Raw genomic sequence first — 16235 nt, forward strand, 5'->3', positions numbered from 1 at the left:
ATCTGAAAGAGCGATTATGGAAACACTCCCATTTACGATTGCAACAAAAAGAATAAAATACCTAGGAATAAACCTACCTAGGGAGACAAAAGACCTGTATGCGGAAAACTGTAAGCCACTGATGAAAGAAATTAAAGATGATAACCAACAGATGGAAAGATATACCATGTTCTTGGATTGGAAGAATCAATATTGTGAAAATGACTATAGTACCCAAAGCAATCTACAGATTCAATGCAATCTCTATCAAATTACCAATGGCTTTTTTTTTTACGGAACTAGAACAAAAAATCTTAAAATTTGTATTCAGACACAAAAGACCCCGAAGAGCCAAAGCAGTCTTGAGGGAAAAAAACAGAGCGGGAGGAATCAGACTCCCTGACTTCAGACTATACTACAAAGCTACAGTAATCAAGACAATATGGTACTGGCACAAAAACAGAAACATAGATATGTAAGACCAGACACTATAAAACTCTTAGAGGAAAACATAGGAAGAACACTCTTTGACATAAATCACACCAAGATCTTTTTTGACCCATATCCTAGAGAAATGGAAATAAAAACAAAAATAAACAAATGGGACTTAATGAAACTTAAAAGCTTTTGCACATCAACGGAAACTATAAACAAGATGAAAAGACAACCCTAAGAGTGGGAGAAAATATTTGCAAATGAATCAATGGACAAAGATTAATCTCCAAAATATATAAACAGCTCATGCAGCTCAATCCAAAAATAGGCAGAAGACCTAAATAGGCATTTCTCCAAAGAAGACATAAAGATGGCCAAGAGGACCATGAAAAGCTGCTCAATATCACTAATTATTAGAGAAATGCAAATCAAAACTACCATGAGGTATCACCTCACACCGGTCAGAATTGGCATCATAAAAAAATCTACAAACAACAAATTCTGGAGAAGGTGTAGAGAAAAGGGAACCCTCTTGCACTGTTGCTGGGAATGTAAATTAATACAGCCACTATGGGGAACAGTATGGAGGTTCCTTAAAAAACTAAAAATGAATTACCAGCAATCCCAGTACTGGGCATATACCCAGAGAAAACCATAATTCAAAAAGACACATGCTGCAAATAGTTCATTGCAGCACTATTTATAGTATCCGTGTCATGGAAACAACCTAAATTCCCATCGACAGACAAATGTATAAAGAAGATGTGGTACATATATACAATGGAATATTACTCAGCCATAAAAAGGAACGAAATTCGGTCATTTGTTGAGACGTGGATGGATCTAGAGACTGTCATACAGAGTGAAGTAAGTCAGAAAGAGAAAAACAAATATCCTATATTAACGCATGTATGTGGAACCTAGAAAAATTGTACAGATGAACTGGTTTGCAGGGCAGAGTTTGAGACACAGATGTAGAGAATAAACGTATGGATACCAAGGGGGGAAAGCCACGGGGGGGCGGTGCTGGTGGTGTGATGAACTGCACGATTGGGATTGACATGTATACACTGATGTGTATAGAATTGATGACTAATAAGAACCTGCTGTATAAAAAAAAAAATTAAATTAAATTATTAAAAAAATAAAGCTCAAGAGACTGGAAAAAAAAAGAGAAAGGCAGCAGAACTGTTTCAGATTAAAGGCGACTAAAGCAATAAGACAATTCAATGTAATATGAGATCTTGGACAGGATCCTAGACTTTAAAAGAATTGCTATAAAAGGCATTATTCAATTGGCAAAACTGAAATGTGGATTATAGATTAAATAATAGTACTGTATCGATGTTAAATTTCTTGATTTTGATAATATGATTATGTAAGATAATATTCTTGCTCTTGGGGAACATAGATTTATATATCTAGGAGTAAAGGGGCATTATTTCTGCAACTTACTCTGAAGTAATTCAGAAAAAAATATATTGATATCTATCTATCTATCTATCTATCCATCCAGAGGCAGAGAGAATGATAAAATAAATGGGGAAGGATATTAACAACTAATGAATCTAGATAAAGAGCACATGGGAATTTTCCATACTATTTATGAACCTCTTATGTAAGGTTGAAATTATTTCCAAATAAAAAGGTTTTTTTAAATTTAAAAAGATATTCTCTATACTTGGCATTAAGCATTAGTTGTCTCAAAAGTCTCGTATTGCCTCGCTTTCATCTTGTATGCCCTGAAATTATTAGCATTGACACAAAAAATTCTTAACAGTGTCAAAGAACTGTAAAAAAATTATTACCTCTTTTAAATTATGCAAAATTTACCTAAAATCTGTTGGATTTGAAATACGATTCACTGGTGTCAATTTTAGAGATCAAGTTTACGTACTTATTCAGTGGATACTACAAATATTCTTTACTATTGCTGTGTGGGAACTTTTTGTTTGGTTCTTTAGCTTAATTCAATGTGCCCCATTCTGAGGAACATTAAAAATGGAAATGTCTTATCTAAGTATCATGTTTTAAAAGAACTTTTAGTTTGATTATTTGTAAGTGACATCATTTGAGACAATTGTTATTCTTAAGGAAATTTGTGGGTGTATGGTCCCAGTGTTTTGGGGGGAGCATTATTGACATGTAGTAGGAAGAGGTCAGAATTGATAGACAGTGTGTGGGACAAACCTAACCCATGAAAAATTATCTTACTTCTGCATTACTTTCAATGTCCCACTGGACATTCATCAAGGCAATGACCTGTTGATAATTATTAAATGTAGAGCATAATTCCATTTTTTAATTTAAAAAAATATTTTGCACACTTTTAATAATCACTGAATTTTCCAGGAATGTAAATGTTACTATCATATACATTGAGGAAAGAGTGAATTAAAAAAAATTCTATTAGAAACTGTTTACCAATCTGGAAAATCATGCCATCAATGGCAATGCCACTCATCTTTGAGTGGCCAACACAACACACCTAAATCAGTCTGCATTATGAACCGGTCCCCACTATGGAGATTCCACTAATATACACGAATATAACTCTATAGCCTTTATTTCAAAATGTCCAAAATTTTTAAAGTTTCAACAATATTCAATTGCATATTGTCCTATTTCTTTTTTTTTAATTGAAAATGACCTGGTTTGGGCTTTTGGATATTATTATTACTGTCGTTGTTGTTATTACTATCAATGTTATTTTTTAGACCAGCTTCAGGTTCACAGTAAAATTGAGCAGGAAATGTAGATATTTCTCATATACTTCCTCCCCTGCACAGCCTCCCCCACTATCAACACCCCACATTAGAGTGTGATATATTTGTTATAATCAGTGAACCGACACTGACACATCATTATCACCCTATATCCTTAGTTTATTTATTTTTTATTTTTGGCCATGCCCCGTGGCAGAGAACTTCCCTGACCAGGGATCAAACCTGTGCCCCCTGCAGTGGAAGCGTGAAGTCTTAACCACTGGACCACCAGGGAAGTCCCTAAATCCTTAGTTTATATTAGGATTCATGGTGATGTACATTGTTCTGTGGGTTTTGACAAATGTATAAGGACATGTATCCGCCATTACAGTATTGTACAGAATAGTTTTACTGCCCTAAATATCCTTCTTTCCACCTATTCATCCCTCCCTCCCCTCTAACCTCTGGCAATCACTCATCTTTTTACGGTCTCCATGGTTTTCCCTTTTCCAGAATGTCATATCGTTGGAATTAGAATGCTAAAACATATTGAACGTAGCCTTTTCAGATAGGCTCCTTTCACTTAGTAATATGCATTTAAAATTTCTTATTTCTTTTAAATCTAAATTCATTTATTATAAGTAGAAGTAAACATCTGACTCTTTGTAGTGTGACTGTGCTGAAACATTTACTTGAAATATATTTTATATTATAAATTACTTTCCTCTTATTTCTCCTTTAGATCACAGGATATTATGTAGATTTTTAAAAGTTACTGTGAAGTTGGATTATATTACCCTTGAATTTCATCTCAGTAGAGCACAGAGGATGATATAAAATATTTCTCCTTTTCTTTTCTTTTTTTTGACACATTGCCTTATTTTATTTAAATAGCAGTCTGCTCACACATGGTCCAAGAATACCCAAATAATAAAGCAAAGATTGGTCTTCAAACACCATAGTCAATGATGCCACGCTTGCCTATGATCTCGCCAACATAAAACAACATCCACACCTCAGTGGCCACCAAACCATTCAGTAGAGCTTCCTTAACTGTGAGCTGTTTGAAGCTACCAGTTTGAGCACTATTGATAATTTTTTTCAAGCTCTGAATAGCTGCAGGGATCTCAGCAGAGGTTGGAGGAACCAGCTTAACCTTGGTGTAGTGCCAAAATGTGGCCAGTCGAGGCTTCGAGTAAGTCACAGCAGCGTTGAACAGCACTGGGGCCTTCTCCGCGAGGTTGTGGACAAACTGGGCCATGGCTCTAGGACGGTAAGCCGGTCACCCTGACTGGCCAGCTGAATCTCCTTCTTTTCTTAATTTTTTCATTTTATTTAAAAATTTTCCAGCTTTATTGACATATGATTGACAAATAAAAATTATATATGTTTAGGTTTTACAACATGATTTTCTTTAAGGCATACAATGTGATGTGAACCTAAAAAAGTTGAACTCATGGAACCAGATTAGAATGGTGATTGACAGAGGCTGGGGTGGAAGAAATGAGGAGATTTTGGTCAAAGGATAAAAACTTTCAGTTATAAGATGAATAAAATTCTGTGGCTCTGATGTACAGCATGGTGATTATAGTTAATAATACTGTATTGTATAGTTGAAATTTGCAAAGAGAATGGATCCTAAGTGTTCTCACTACACACACACCCAAAAATGGTAACTATGTGAGGTAATGGATGTGTTAATTAACTTGATTGTGATAATCATCCACAATGTATACACATATTAAATCATCACATTATAAAATATCTCTTTACAAATGGAGTGAGCATTCTTCAAAATATTTAAAAATGAATTACTGTATGATCCAGCAATTCCACATCTGGGTAGGTACCCAAAAGAATTGAAAGGGTCTCAAAGGGATATGTGTATACCTATGTTCATAGCAGCATTATTCACAATAGCCAAAGGGTGGATACAACCCAAGTGTCCACTGACAGATGAATGAATAAGCAAAATGTGATATATATAATATCACACACACACACACACACACACACACACATATATATGGTGAAATATTATTTAACCTTAAAAAGGAAGGAAATTCTGACGTATGATTCAATATAGATGAAACTTGAGGATATTAAGTAAGTGAAATAAGCCCATCACAAAAAGACAAATACTGTATGATTCCACTTATATAGGTACCTAGAGTAGTCAAATTCATAGAGACAGAAAGTAGAATGATGGTTGCCCGGAGCTTGGGGGAGGAGGAATGAGGAGTAATTGTTTAATGGGTACGGAGTTTCAGTTTTGTCAGACGAAAAGAATACTGGAGATTGGTTTCACAACAATGTGAATGTACTTAACATTACTGAACTGTGCACTTACAAATGGCTGAGATGGTACCTTTTATGTTATGTGTATTTTACCACACACAAACAGACCAATAAACCTGGGTGGAAGGATATCGAGTATGATAGAGTTGAGATCCACTGCTCTGCAGGCTTGACGAAGGGGCATGGTCTATAGTCTACTTGACCCCACTTCCCTATTCCCAGCAGGTTACACATCCTCCAGTGTGGAGACAAGGAACGGTGAAAGAGAAAAGTCATTTCTTTATATGACCACCAGTGGCAAGTTGATTGAGCTCATTGTGTGATTTTTCACTGAGCATTCATCCTATTGTCAAAAGACTTGGTGTGGCCAGGTGATGATCCCAACTGCCCTGCTGATGAAGGAATCACCTCCAAGCAGCTCTCCTGGGGGACTCAGCACAGCTGCTATCTGACTCTCAGCTGGGCGTCTCCCACCACATCCATATTCACCACTTTTCTGTGAGCACCTCTGCTCCAAGTGAGCAGTATCCTAGCCATTCTGCAGCCTGTCTCTGGGACCTGTTGGCACAGGAGGTACCCATCTTTCCATAAGCCTCAGAAAGTGAAAACTGGGAATTTGAATGGTCAGGCATTTTTTAAGAGATACTGTCTCTTGCACTTCCCATCTCTCCCCAGTACCTTAGGAGGCAGAGCAATATGACCAATGATAAAGATATCAGCTCCCACTTGTAGACCTACCCAAATATTGACTAGTTTTCTCAATATTGAGGGAGTAACCAAGAGTGACCCCCCCTCCTGTTCTTCCTCAGGAAGGTGAGGTGAAGGGATAATCTCCCTTTAGGAATACAGGAGGAACACAGGAATACATGAACACTGATCCAGGAAAAGTGCTCAAGGTTTGTAATCATATTTCCATTTGCAGATGGACCCTAGGCATACCTCCAAGAGGACTGCTCTCTTCCCTCTCAGTATCCCTAGTTTTTCTCTTTATGGAAAATGCCAGGTGGCATGGAATCTTTGAGCCAAAAACTAAGCCTTTTTAAAATCCAGTCTGGGAAAATTTCTTTGTTCCAAATAAGGCTTGATTTCAGCTACAATGTCTACTTTATTCTAAAATCTCTATAGAAGGAAAAGGTCTCAAACAGTCCCTCATGCCACTCGGTCACACAAGCCTCATCAACAGTGTTTTCTTGCAGATCTGCACCCTCCTAGTTATACTACTTCATCCTGTTTGTGCCTACTCTTGCTAGGGGCTGCCTGAATTTCACGCCCCCTACCCGCGCTACACACATACACTCATATCTGGAAGCTTTCACAGCTTCCAGCTCCAGTCCATTGTTTAGACTAACCATTAGTCTGATTTTGCTTTAGAGTTCGGTTTCCTGCACTGATTCATTCATTCATTCAGTCACACAAAAACATCCTTGGGGTTGGATGGGCTTTTCTCTAGGCTGGACAATCTAGAATACCTTAGCTGCAGCAGTTCTGATTCGCATGTCTTTCTTCCTGCCCCCGGGGAGCAGCAAAGTTAGGCATGTACTTCTCTCCGGGACGGTGTAAGCACAAGAATGAGTGAGCCAAATCCAGCAAGCACTTTTTAAGACTCTATCACATGTGCTAATCCCATTGGCCAAAGCATGTCATCGTGACTAAACCCAGGGGTAAGAAATTATGTCCCAGCTCTGTTGGAAAGGACTGCAGAGTTATATGACAAAAGGTATAGATACAGGTAGAAGTGGAGAATTGGGGTCACTAATAGAATCTTTTGCACAACTACACCCACATATCTGCCCAAACCACACTTCAGTTTGCCATGACTTTTGGATGTTATTAAAGGTGACTTTCTCTGAGTAACTTTTCTCTTAATTTACATTTAGGCTGCTCAAATTCAGTTTGTTCACCTCACAGTCATGTTCACATCTTTGTCCTATATAGTGAAATGCCAAAATATAGTAGAAAGCATATTCTTAATCTTGTAAAGTTGTTTTAGGACTAGAAAGCAGCTTGTGGAAATATAATAATTAGAGACAAATGATTATTAAAGGATATTCTAGATCTGAATTTAAAAAATTACTTTATGTGCTATTTGATCAGTAGATGGCCTTTTGCCCAAGTCTACACCTTTGAATCAGGTTTGAGAATATGAACAACCCCAGGACACTCAAGGGGATGTAAAAATTTGAATGATGGGGCTCCCCATGCCTTCTTTCATTGGGTGGTGATGAAAGAACTGGTAATTCTGAGATGGTATAAGCGGTTGACATGAACTCGAAGTCTTATCTCTTGCAGGCTGATTCAAGGAAGTTCACAGAGCACCTCTGTACTAATGCTCTTGGTGGGTTGGCATGAGATATTTTTGTGTTACAAAGGTAGTGGTAGAACCAAGTATGATCTTAGGACAGTATGGTATGATGGAAAGATCGCTGAATTGGCAGCTTGGAACTCTGAATTCTAGACCCCGATAAGCCACGACGTTAGCTACGTATACTTGGATGAGTCTCTTAACCTCCCTGAATCTTAGCTTTCTCATTTGCAAATATAGAATGGTACTAGATATTCTTAAGGTTTTGCCTAGCTCTAAGATTCTATCATCCTAACAAGTATTACATATCTAACAACTGGAATCCTTTCCAATTGGTCCTAAGCATATCATAGTTGCTAAAAGGAAATCTAGGGATTTGCCAGAGTTTTGTCCCCCTATTTATTAATTATGTATGATGAAAAGATAACCTGTGCCATAAATAATGTCCTCAGTCCTGTTGTATCTTGAAGCTAGACAGGAGTATATAACTTACTTAATATAAACTTGTCTTAACTACTAGAAAAACAGCTCAAAATGTATGCCCTACTGATAATGGGTTAGCATGATCATATTCATATGTAAAGAATCCTTTTTCCAAATGCATGCTGTAAATGATATAATGAAGGCCTTACTAATGAATGGTGACTGGGGTGTCTTTCACCACCTCAAGAACTGATTTTAAGCAAACAATGATGGCTTCTTTTTCAAATCTCCAGTGTTGTTATTTTAGTTACAAACAGAAAGGGATTGCAAAGATATTGTGATTGATTTGTTGGCAACTTTGCAGCCTCTATATCAGTGATTTATCAGGTTTAAATGGCTCCCTGTGAATTTCAGCAGCTAGAGTTATCCACTTATTTTCCAGTGCATTAGGTTGGTGGTATGACAGGCTGTCTTCAGATGTATGTTATATCTTCCATCCACTTCTTACTACCATTAGTGAGTTAGATGTTTTTAGATTATCATTACTGCCGCTTGAGCTCTTGGAATCCACACATTCACTGGATACCTGGGAGTAAATAGTCATTATGAAAAAAATAAATTTTTCCCACATTACTCTATAAATAAAGGAGATAATGTCAGAGCACTTGGTACATTGTAAAACACTATGCAAAAGCATGTTAACAATTCTCTTTTTATTTTTCATCTTTTTTTGTTGTTGTTCAGAATGGTAAAATTAACAAAATCTTTGTCCGTACATGACTATTAGCTACTCTAGTTTTCACCACCAGTCTGATGTCTCTACATGCCATCTTTAACTAAAACACTGAAGTTGCCATATTTACTCTTTGGGCCTCACAACTCGTCTCTCCTTCTGTATTTAGTCTCTTTGTATGTGTGCATGTCTATAAATAAGTAAAAGCTCACAATGCAAAAGAGCTACCATTCCCTGATTAAAGCCCTTTTTGTCTTTTTTGTCCTTTAATTAAAATCTCACTCTAATCAAATACATTGAGTTTTAAGTCAATTTTTCTTGTCTCTTAAATTTTAAATGACCAAGAGATACATCTGTGGAAACACTTTTTAAATTTAGTCCTCTTATAAGTGCCAATCCCAGTATGACTCCATAGTCTTGCATTCAGGCTAAGAAAATTGTTTAATGTTACATTATGGAGTCCTCATTCTCTGTTTGATAAAATCCTTCCATGTTCATCCCTCTAAGATGCTACTCTAAAATCACTCCTAGCTTTTGATGTTTCTTTAAATTTCTAAGGAGATACTGTATCATACAAACGTGCTATGTTACCCAGCTCCTTTTTTTTTTTTTCTATCCAATCTATGTTAGGGAAAATCCACTTCTACATCTAACACCCTCAATGCTTCTATTACAGCATAAGCAAAATTGATGTCCTAATTTATGCCCATCAGCTTAGACTAAGCTTTCTCAGCCTCAGTGCTATATACATTTTAAGCCAAATAATACTTTGCTATGAGGGCTGACCTGCGCCTTATAGAATGTTCAGCAGCCTCCCAGGCCTCCACCCATTAGATGCCAGTATCATCTCCCCCAAATTGTGACAACCAAAAATGTCTCCAAATGTCCCTGGGTCGGGGTGTGGTGGGGGCAACATTGCCCCTAACTGAGAACCACTGGCTTAGGTATATCAATCAGGCTATTCCTCAGTTCAGTTTTTATATTTTTAAAGGTGGAAGCTTTGATTTGCTCAATTTAACCTGTAATGTGTGATCATCCTCTGTTACTAAGACTGCAGGAGCTATTCTACTGCCTGGAGCAAACTGTTCATCTGCAGTAGAGACCATCTACTTACACAGGCTTACTGTGTGCTATTTATGCTATTATGTGCTACTTATACATTTTCTCATTTAGTTCTTCTGTTTCACATATGAAAAAACCAAGGCAGGAAACCTAATTTCCTGGAAACGTTTTATCCAGATTCTAGAGAAAGCAAATATTCTAGTCCTTTAAAACCCCTAAACTGTTTCTTCTTTCTTTGTTATGCTCATTTTGTGACTTTGAGCAACTTATTAAACCTCCAAATTCTTAAATTTTTGTCAGTAGTGTTAGTTATTATCATTATTACCTACATAAATTATAACTTAAGAAAAAAATTATTCTTTGGCTTAGAATTCTACTTGAAACCTCCCTCAAAAGAAACTTTGGATTTTCATGTAGCTTGTTGATTTGCTGTAATACTAGAGTTCCTTTTGTTTTCCCTCTCCTTGAAACTGCTGACATACTGGGCACAAAGACACTCAGTAAATCCTTGCCAACTGACTGCATAAACAACCATGAGTAAATACAAATTGATTACCTATAGAAGTTCAACCTATTTTCCCCAAGGATATTAACAATTCTTGATATTCCACTGTTGATGATCCACTGTGAGTATTTGTGTGTTTTGACATATTCTAGTAGCTTATTTCTCTAAACCAGAGGGCTCCTATCAGCACTTTTTCCCAAAGTTCTGGGCTATCAGCAGTAGCTATTACTCACTTAGACCTCAATAGACATTAATTTTAAAATCTGAGACAACTTGCAGACAAAGGGGAAAGAGGGAGAACTCAGTCATCAATTTAGTTATGTGGAGCTGGCCTAATGAAACTGAACTTCATCTTGAACCCTTCTGTCTTCACTTTCTCAGGCTGCTGTACATGGTCTGTTGCCTCAGAATAATGATTAATCACCTTCTGAAGGCTCCTGACGTTGGGTCCGAGGCAAATGAGGTATTACTATGTCACCAGAAGAGTGAATGGATGGTCACAGGAAGGCAAACAATGGCCAGCAGTATTGGTTACTACTTAATAATTGATAAATGGGATTGAGTGTTTTCTTTTCTCTGAAAGATGAAGGGTGAGGTTACTACAAGGCATTGTCAGGAAAGGTAAACATTAGGAAGAAAGGTACTGGGAACTTAGGACTGATTTAGGCAGGAAATGAGTTTAGCTACAGTAACATCCACTTTTGACAGTGCCTGCACAGCATGTGCCTGGCACAGCACCTGGAGAGGGAAAACATTTTGACTACATTTCTTTGAGGGAAAATAAGGAGTATTAGATTGCACCCTCAAAGGCAGATCTGCAATCCATCTCCTCAGGGCTTAATATGTGAATGCTTTTGGTTTGGACTGTATCTGAGTTTTAACCTGGTTCCATATTGACTATTAAGTGTTATTTTCTGTCTAAAGAAGCTACTTTTTAGAACTGCCCTGTTAACTCTGTATTTCCAGATTTGGGCAATATTCATTAAGAAGAACTATGAGCCTTTTGTCTTCAGGTCAATTAATGTTATCCCTTAACACTGCCAAGAATAAACCATGCAAAGCTAATTGAGATAGTGTTCTCTCTTCTAGCACAGACAAACAGAAGTTTAGAGGGTCATTGCTAATTATTAGAGAAATGGAAACCAAAACTATAAGGAGGCATCACCTCACTCCAGTCAGAATGGCCATCATCAAAAAGTCTACAAACAACAAGGGCTGGAGAGGGTGTGGAGAAAAAGGAACACTCCTACACTGTTGGTGGGAATGTAAATTGGTACAGCCACTATGGAGAACAGTATGGAGGTTACTTTAAAAACTAAAAATAGAGTTACCATATGATCCTGCAACCCCACTCCTGGGCATATATCCAGAAAAGATGAAAACTCTAATTTGAAAAGATAATGCACCCCAATGTTCATTGCAGCACTATTTACAACAGCCAAGACATGGAAGCAACCTAAATGTCCATCAACAGATGAATGGATAAAGATGATATAGTGTATATATATACAATGAGATATTACTCAGCCGAAAAAACAGAATGAAATAATGCCATTTGCAGCCACAAGGATGGACCTAGAGATTATCATACCAAGTGAAGTAAGCCAGACAGAGAAAGATAAATATCATATGATATCGCTTATATGTGGAATCTGAAAAAAAATGATACAAATGAATTTATTTACAAAACATAGACCCACAGACATAGAAAACAAATTTATGGTCACCAAAGGGGAAGGGGGGAGGGATAAATTAGGAGGATGGGATTAACATATACACACTACTATATATAAAATAGATAACCAACAAGGACCTACTGTATAGCACAGGGAACTATACTCAATATTTTGTAATAACCTAAAGGGAAAATAATCTGAAAAATAATATATATACATTAAAAAGAAAATGAAAATTATTCTCTCTTTCGTATTATAGTAAAGAGATAGGCCAAGTCTCATTTCCAGTAGCTTTCCCTTGAGTGAATACAGTTATAATCAGGAAACATGAGCCCAAGCACCCATTGGATGAAGAACAGTCAAGCATTCTGGTAAAGAGATGCTCACAGATATGTATTCATGTTAAAAGCAGTTGTTTATGAAGACACCGTTTTCAATTACCTTGTAAATTAATGTTTAAAATCCTTGCAAGAAACACCATATGCTAGTCAAAGCATCTCCTTAGGCGGCTTAAGAAGTCAGCCCTGAAAATAAAGCCAGCATTCGTTAAGTCAAGAAACATTACTGTCAAATGCAAATGCCAAGGTTGATCTACAGGACAATCATACTCATGTAAAATTTTGTTATCGGTAAAATGAGAGAACTTTAAAAGATAAAATATAGAATGTTGAGCACGTGGAATCAGAAGTGGTACTCAATTACTTCAGAATCATTTTTCCTTCCCCCCAAATATATAATGTTTCATATATTTATATATACATAAAACTTCTGAAGTTGTTTCTGGTACTTAAATATTTGCTACAGCATCTTATCTTAATTAATGTTTGTATTCCTTTGTTTGATAGCTTTAATTAAGAAATGTGGGCTGTTCTTTAGTAACTAATAGATGCATAATGTCTATATTGGTTTAACATTCAGTAAAGGATTTGGAAGTTAGTCTATGCGATCCTAAAACAGAAATGCTTTAAGGTAAATTTCCAAAGCAGCTGTTCCCAATGCACTGGGGTTCTCAACTGTAAGTTAGGGATGATCACGTAATGTGATGGATGAAAAATGTGTCTATATAGATTAAAGCAATGGAAGGAATGTTGTGTCAAGAAGATGAACACATTGACTAAGTGCTTTGGGATCACTATTAGAAGCAGGGACAGGCAGCATTTGTAGAGGGCATGCAGTGTGACATTAGGCTTTACAGATTTTATATTTAGAAGATAATATCAACATATATTCTCTCGTGGATTTATCCACTCCCCATTAGTATTTGGCAGGGATTTCCTAAACAAAATGGAAAACAATGAAATTTGTAGTCGGTGTCCCCAGATCCTCATTTTTTCATGTTTTTTTTTCTTCATCCTATGAATGTATGTGGTTGGGCTTTCTTACCTAATTTCTTCTCTCATTCCAGCCCTTCCATCCCCACACTGCCCCCCCGCCAAAAAAACTTAAAGTATTCATACTGCAGAAAGCAGGCCATCTAAACATGATACAGATGCCTACACTAGGCTGCCTAGACAATAAGCTGGCTGGAACCTGGGAGAGTCCATTTTTTTCCTGAATGGGGGACAGTGCTCAAGCTCAGCTTCCAATGGCACTGAGAGCTTCCTGTGCACACTTATCCTCCTCCTCTCACAGAGGATTATAACATCTCAAGGGCTCCACAGGCCCCAGGTACTGAGGTAGTCAGCATCCTAAATCCAGATTCCTGGCTCCATAAATAGCATCTTTATTCCACTCAATGACAAGGTGAGATGGTGATCCCACACTTGCTCTATAAGAAGAGAGACCCAAGAGTAAATGTTCTCTTCATTGGAGTCAAACTCAAGCCAGGTCCAGAAAATGCTCCCCAGTGGATGATGGACAGATCAGGGGACCATGATCATCTCTGATAGCTGACTTTAGCCTTGTGAGTATTCTCTTTCCTCATTATTACCTACTCCTTAACCCAATATTTTTTTGACTTGTGAAAGTTATCCTTAAACCGTCGTACAACAGGTTGGCAACCCTGAAAAGAATCACCTGGTTCAACAGCTTTCTTATTTATTCTTTATTCATTCATAATTATGGCACCACAATATTATATTAGAAGCATCATTTCTAAGTGTGCAATGAAAGATATTTTTCACATTTGAAAGATATTTCAGTATCAAGTAACATATGAGAGGGCAAGTATTTAAAAATTTTTTATTACTAAAAGTTTTCTGTGGATTCTAAACTCAAACTACTTAAGTGGTCATCTACTGTGTGAGGCTGACCCTGGAAAAGCTTTATTTGGACATTAAGAAACGGAAGAATAGGTATTAGATAGAGTAAACATCCTTAAAGAAAGGGCATTGAAAACTTTAACATGGAGTAACTAGCTAATGGTGTCTCTCTTTCTCTCTCTCTCTCCACCCCTCCCCCCTCCCTTCCTACTTTCTTACAAGTACTAAGCAAATATTTATTTATTATATCCTTCCTTCCTACCTTCCTTCATCATGTTCTCTCTTCTCTGGAATATAAGCTTCACAGGAGCAGTATCCCTGTTGGACTGGTATACTCATTGCCAGAACAGTGCCTGTCACACAGTGGGCACTCAATTAAAATCTCTTCAATGAATGAATGAATGAGCATGTACCATGTGCCACTAGAGATACAAGAATGGACCATACTTACACATTCTCAGGTTTTACAGATTTTAGAGTCCAGTAGGAAAGAAGGACAAAATAATATGATGATTTTTTTTACCAGAGGAGAAGCAGATGATACTATGACTTTTTGTCAAGTGTGTGACGCATTGTCCTAGGTACTGAGTTATCATCTGGTGATCTAGTGTAGGGACCAGGGGAGTTTCCCATAAAAACTGACATTTATGTTGAGACATGAAGGATAAGTAAGAGTTAAGCAGATGAAATGAAAGGTATTCCAGGCAAGGGAACAGCAAGTTGGAAGCTCAGAGGTGAGAGCACCGGAAAATTCAAAGAAGTGACAAAAGTTCGAGAGAGCTGGAAAATAGTGAGTGAGAGGGAAACGGCAAGAAATAAAGTAGTGGCTGATCTTCATAAAAGAGCTGGGACATTATATTAAAGGTAGTAGGGAAGTCTTAGAGGGTTTTAAGAGAGGACGACACCATCTGATTTGTGTTTTAGACTTATCTAGCCATGGTGTTCAGAATGATTTGGAAGGAAGTAAGATTGTAAGAAGGATGTCCTTTACGAAGTAGGATAAGTTTAGACGAAGATGATAGGGGCTTTAATTAGTGCAGTGGAAATGGGAATACAGGGATTTTCAAACCTTGCTGCACATTAGAATCACCTGGAAATTTTAGAAAATCCTGATGCCCAGGGCATATCTGAGACAAATTAAATTAGAAGCTCTGGAGGTGGGACCTAGGCATCACTATTTTTTTTCACTTTTAAAAACATTTATTGAGTTATGGTTGATGTACAATAAACTGCATATATTTAAAGTACACAATTTTATCAGTTTTAACATATGTATATACCCATGAAACCGTCAATTAAATATATATATGTATCTATATCTATATCTATAACCCTTAAAAGCTTCTTCATACTCCACCGCTTTGTAATCCATCTGTCCTGCTCTTCCCACCTCTCCAAATCTCTATTATATATTAGTTTTTGCTTTCTGTTGCTATATACTACTTTTAATTTTTTAGAATTTTATATAAATGGAATCATACAGTATGTACTCTGTTTCTGTCTGGCTCCTTTCAGTCAGAATAATGATTTTGAGATTCATCCATGTTGTTGCATATATTACAAGTACATCCCTTTTTATTGCTGAGTAGTATAGTATTCCATTGTATGGATACACCACCATTTGTTTATCAGTTCACATGTTGATGGCTGAGTTGCTTCCAGTTTGGGGCTATTTCAAATAAAGACCCCGCAATCCCACTCCTGGGCATATACCCTGAGAAAACCATAATTCAAAAAGAGTCATGTACCAAAATGTTCATTGCAGCTTTATTTACAATAGCCAGGACATGGAAGCAACCTAAGTGTCCATCGACAGACGAATGGATAAAGAAGATGTGACGCATATATACAATGGAATATTACTCAGCCATAAAAAGGAACGAAATTGAGTCATTTGTTGAGACGTGGATGGATAT

The 16235-nt window shown here is 37.0% G+C and overlaps 1 protein-coding gene and 1 long non-coding RNA gene across 2 annotated transcripts in view; both read right to left on the bottom strand.

Moving 5' to 3' along the window:
- Positions 1 to 16235, bottom strand: part of LOC114484700 (uncharacterized) — a 297446-nt gene that overhangs the window by 140732 nt on the left and 140479 nt on the right. The gene's annotated exons all lie outside the window — the stretch shown is intronic.
- LOC102978713 (ATP synthase subunit g, mitochondrial-like) lies at positions 4033 to 4380 on the bottom strand. Its single transcript, XM_055081540.1, has one exon. The coding sequence runs from the start codon at positions 4378 to 4380 to the stop codon at positions 4069 to 4071; it is 312 nt and encodes a 103-aa protein (XP_054937515.1). The 3' UTR covers positions 4033 to 4068.

This window comes from Physeter macrocephalus, chromosome 21 (assembly GCF_002837175.3).
Source record: "Physeter macrocephalus isolate SW-GA chromosome 21, ASM283717v5, whole genome shotgun sequence".
Lineage (NCBI taxonomy): Eukaryota > Metazoa > Chordata > Mammalia > Artiodactyla > Physeteridae > Physeter > Physeter macrocephalus.

Coding starts and splice junctions, on each gene's coding strand:
- LOC102978713 (XM_055081540.1), bottom strand. CDS start 4,380: ATGGCCCAGTTTGTCCACAACCTCGCGGAGAAGGCCCCAGTGCTGTTC.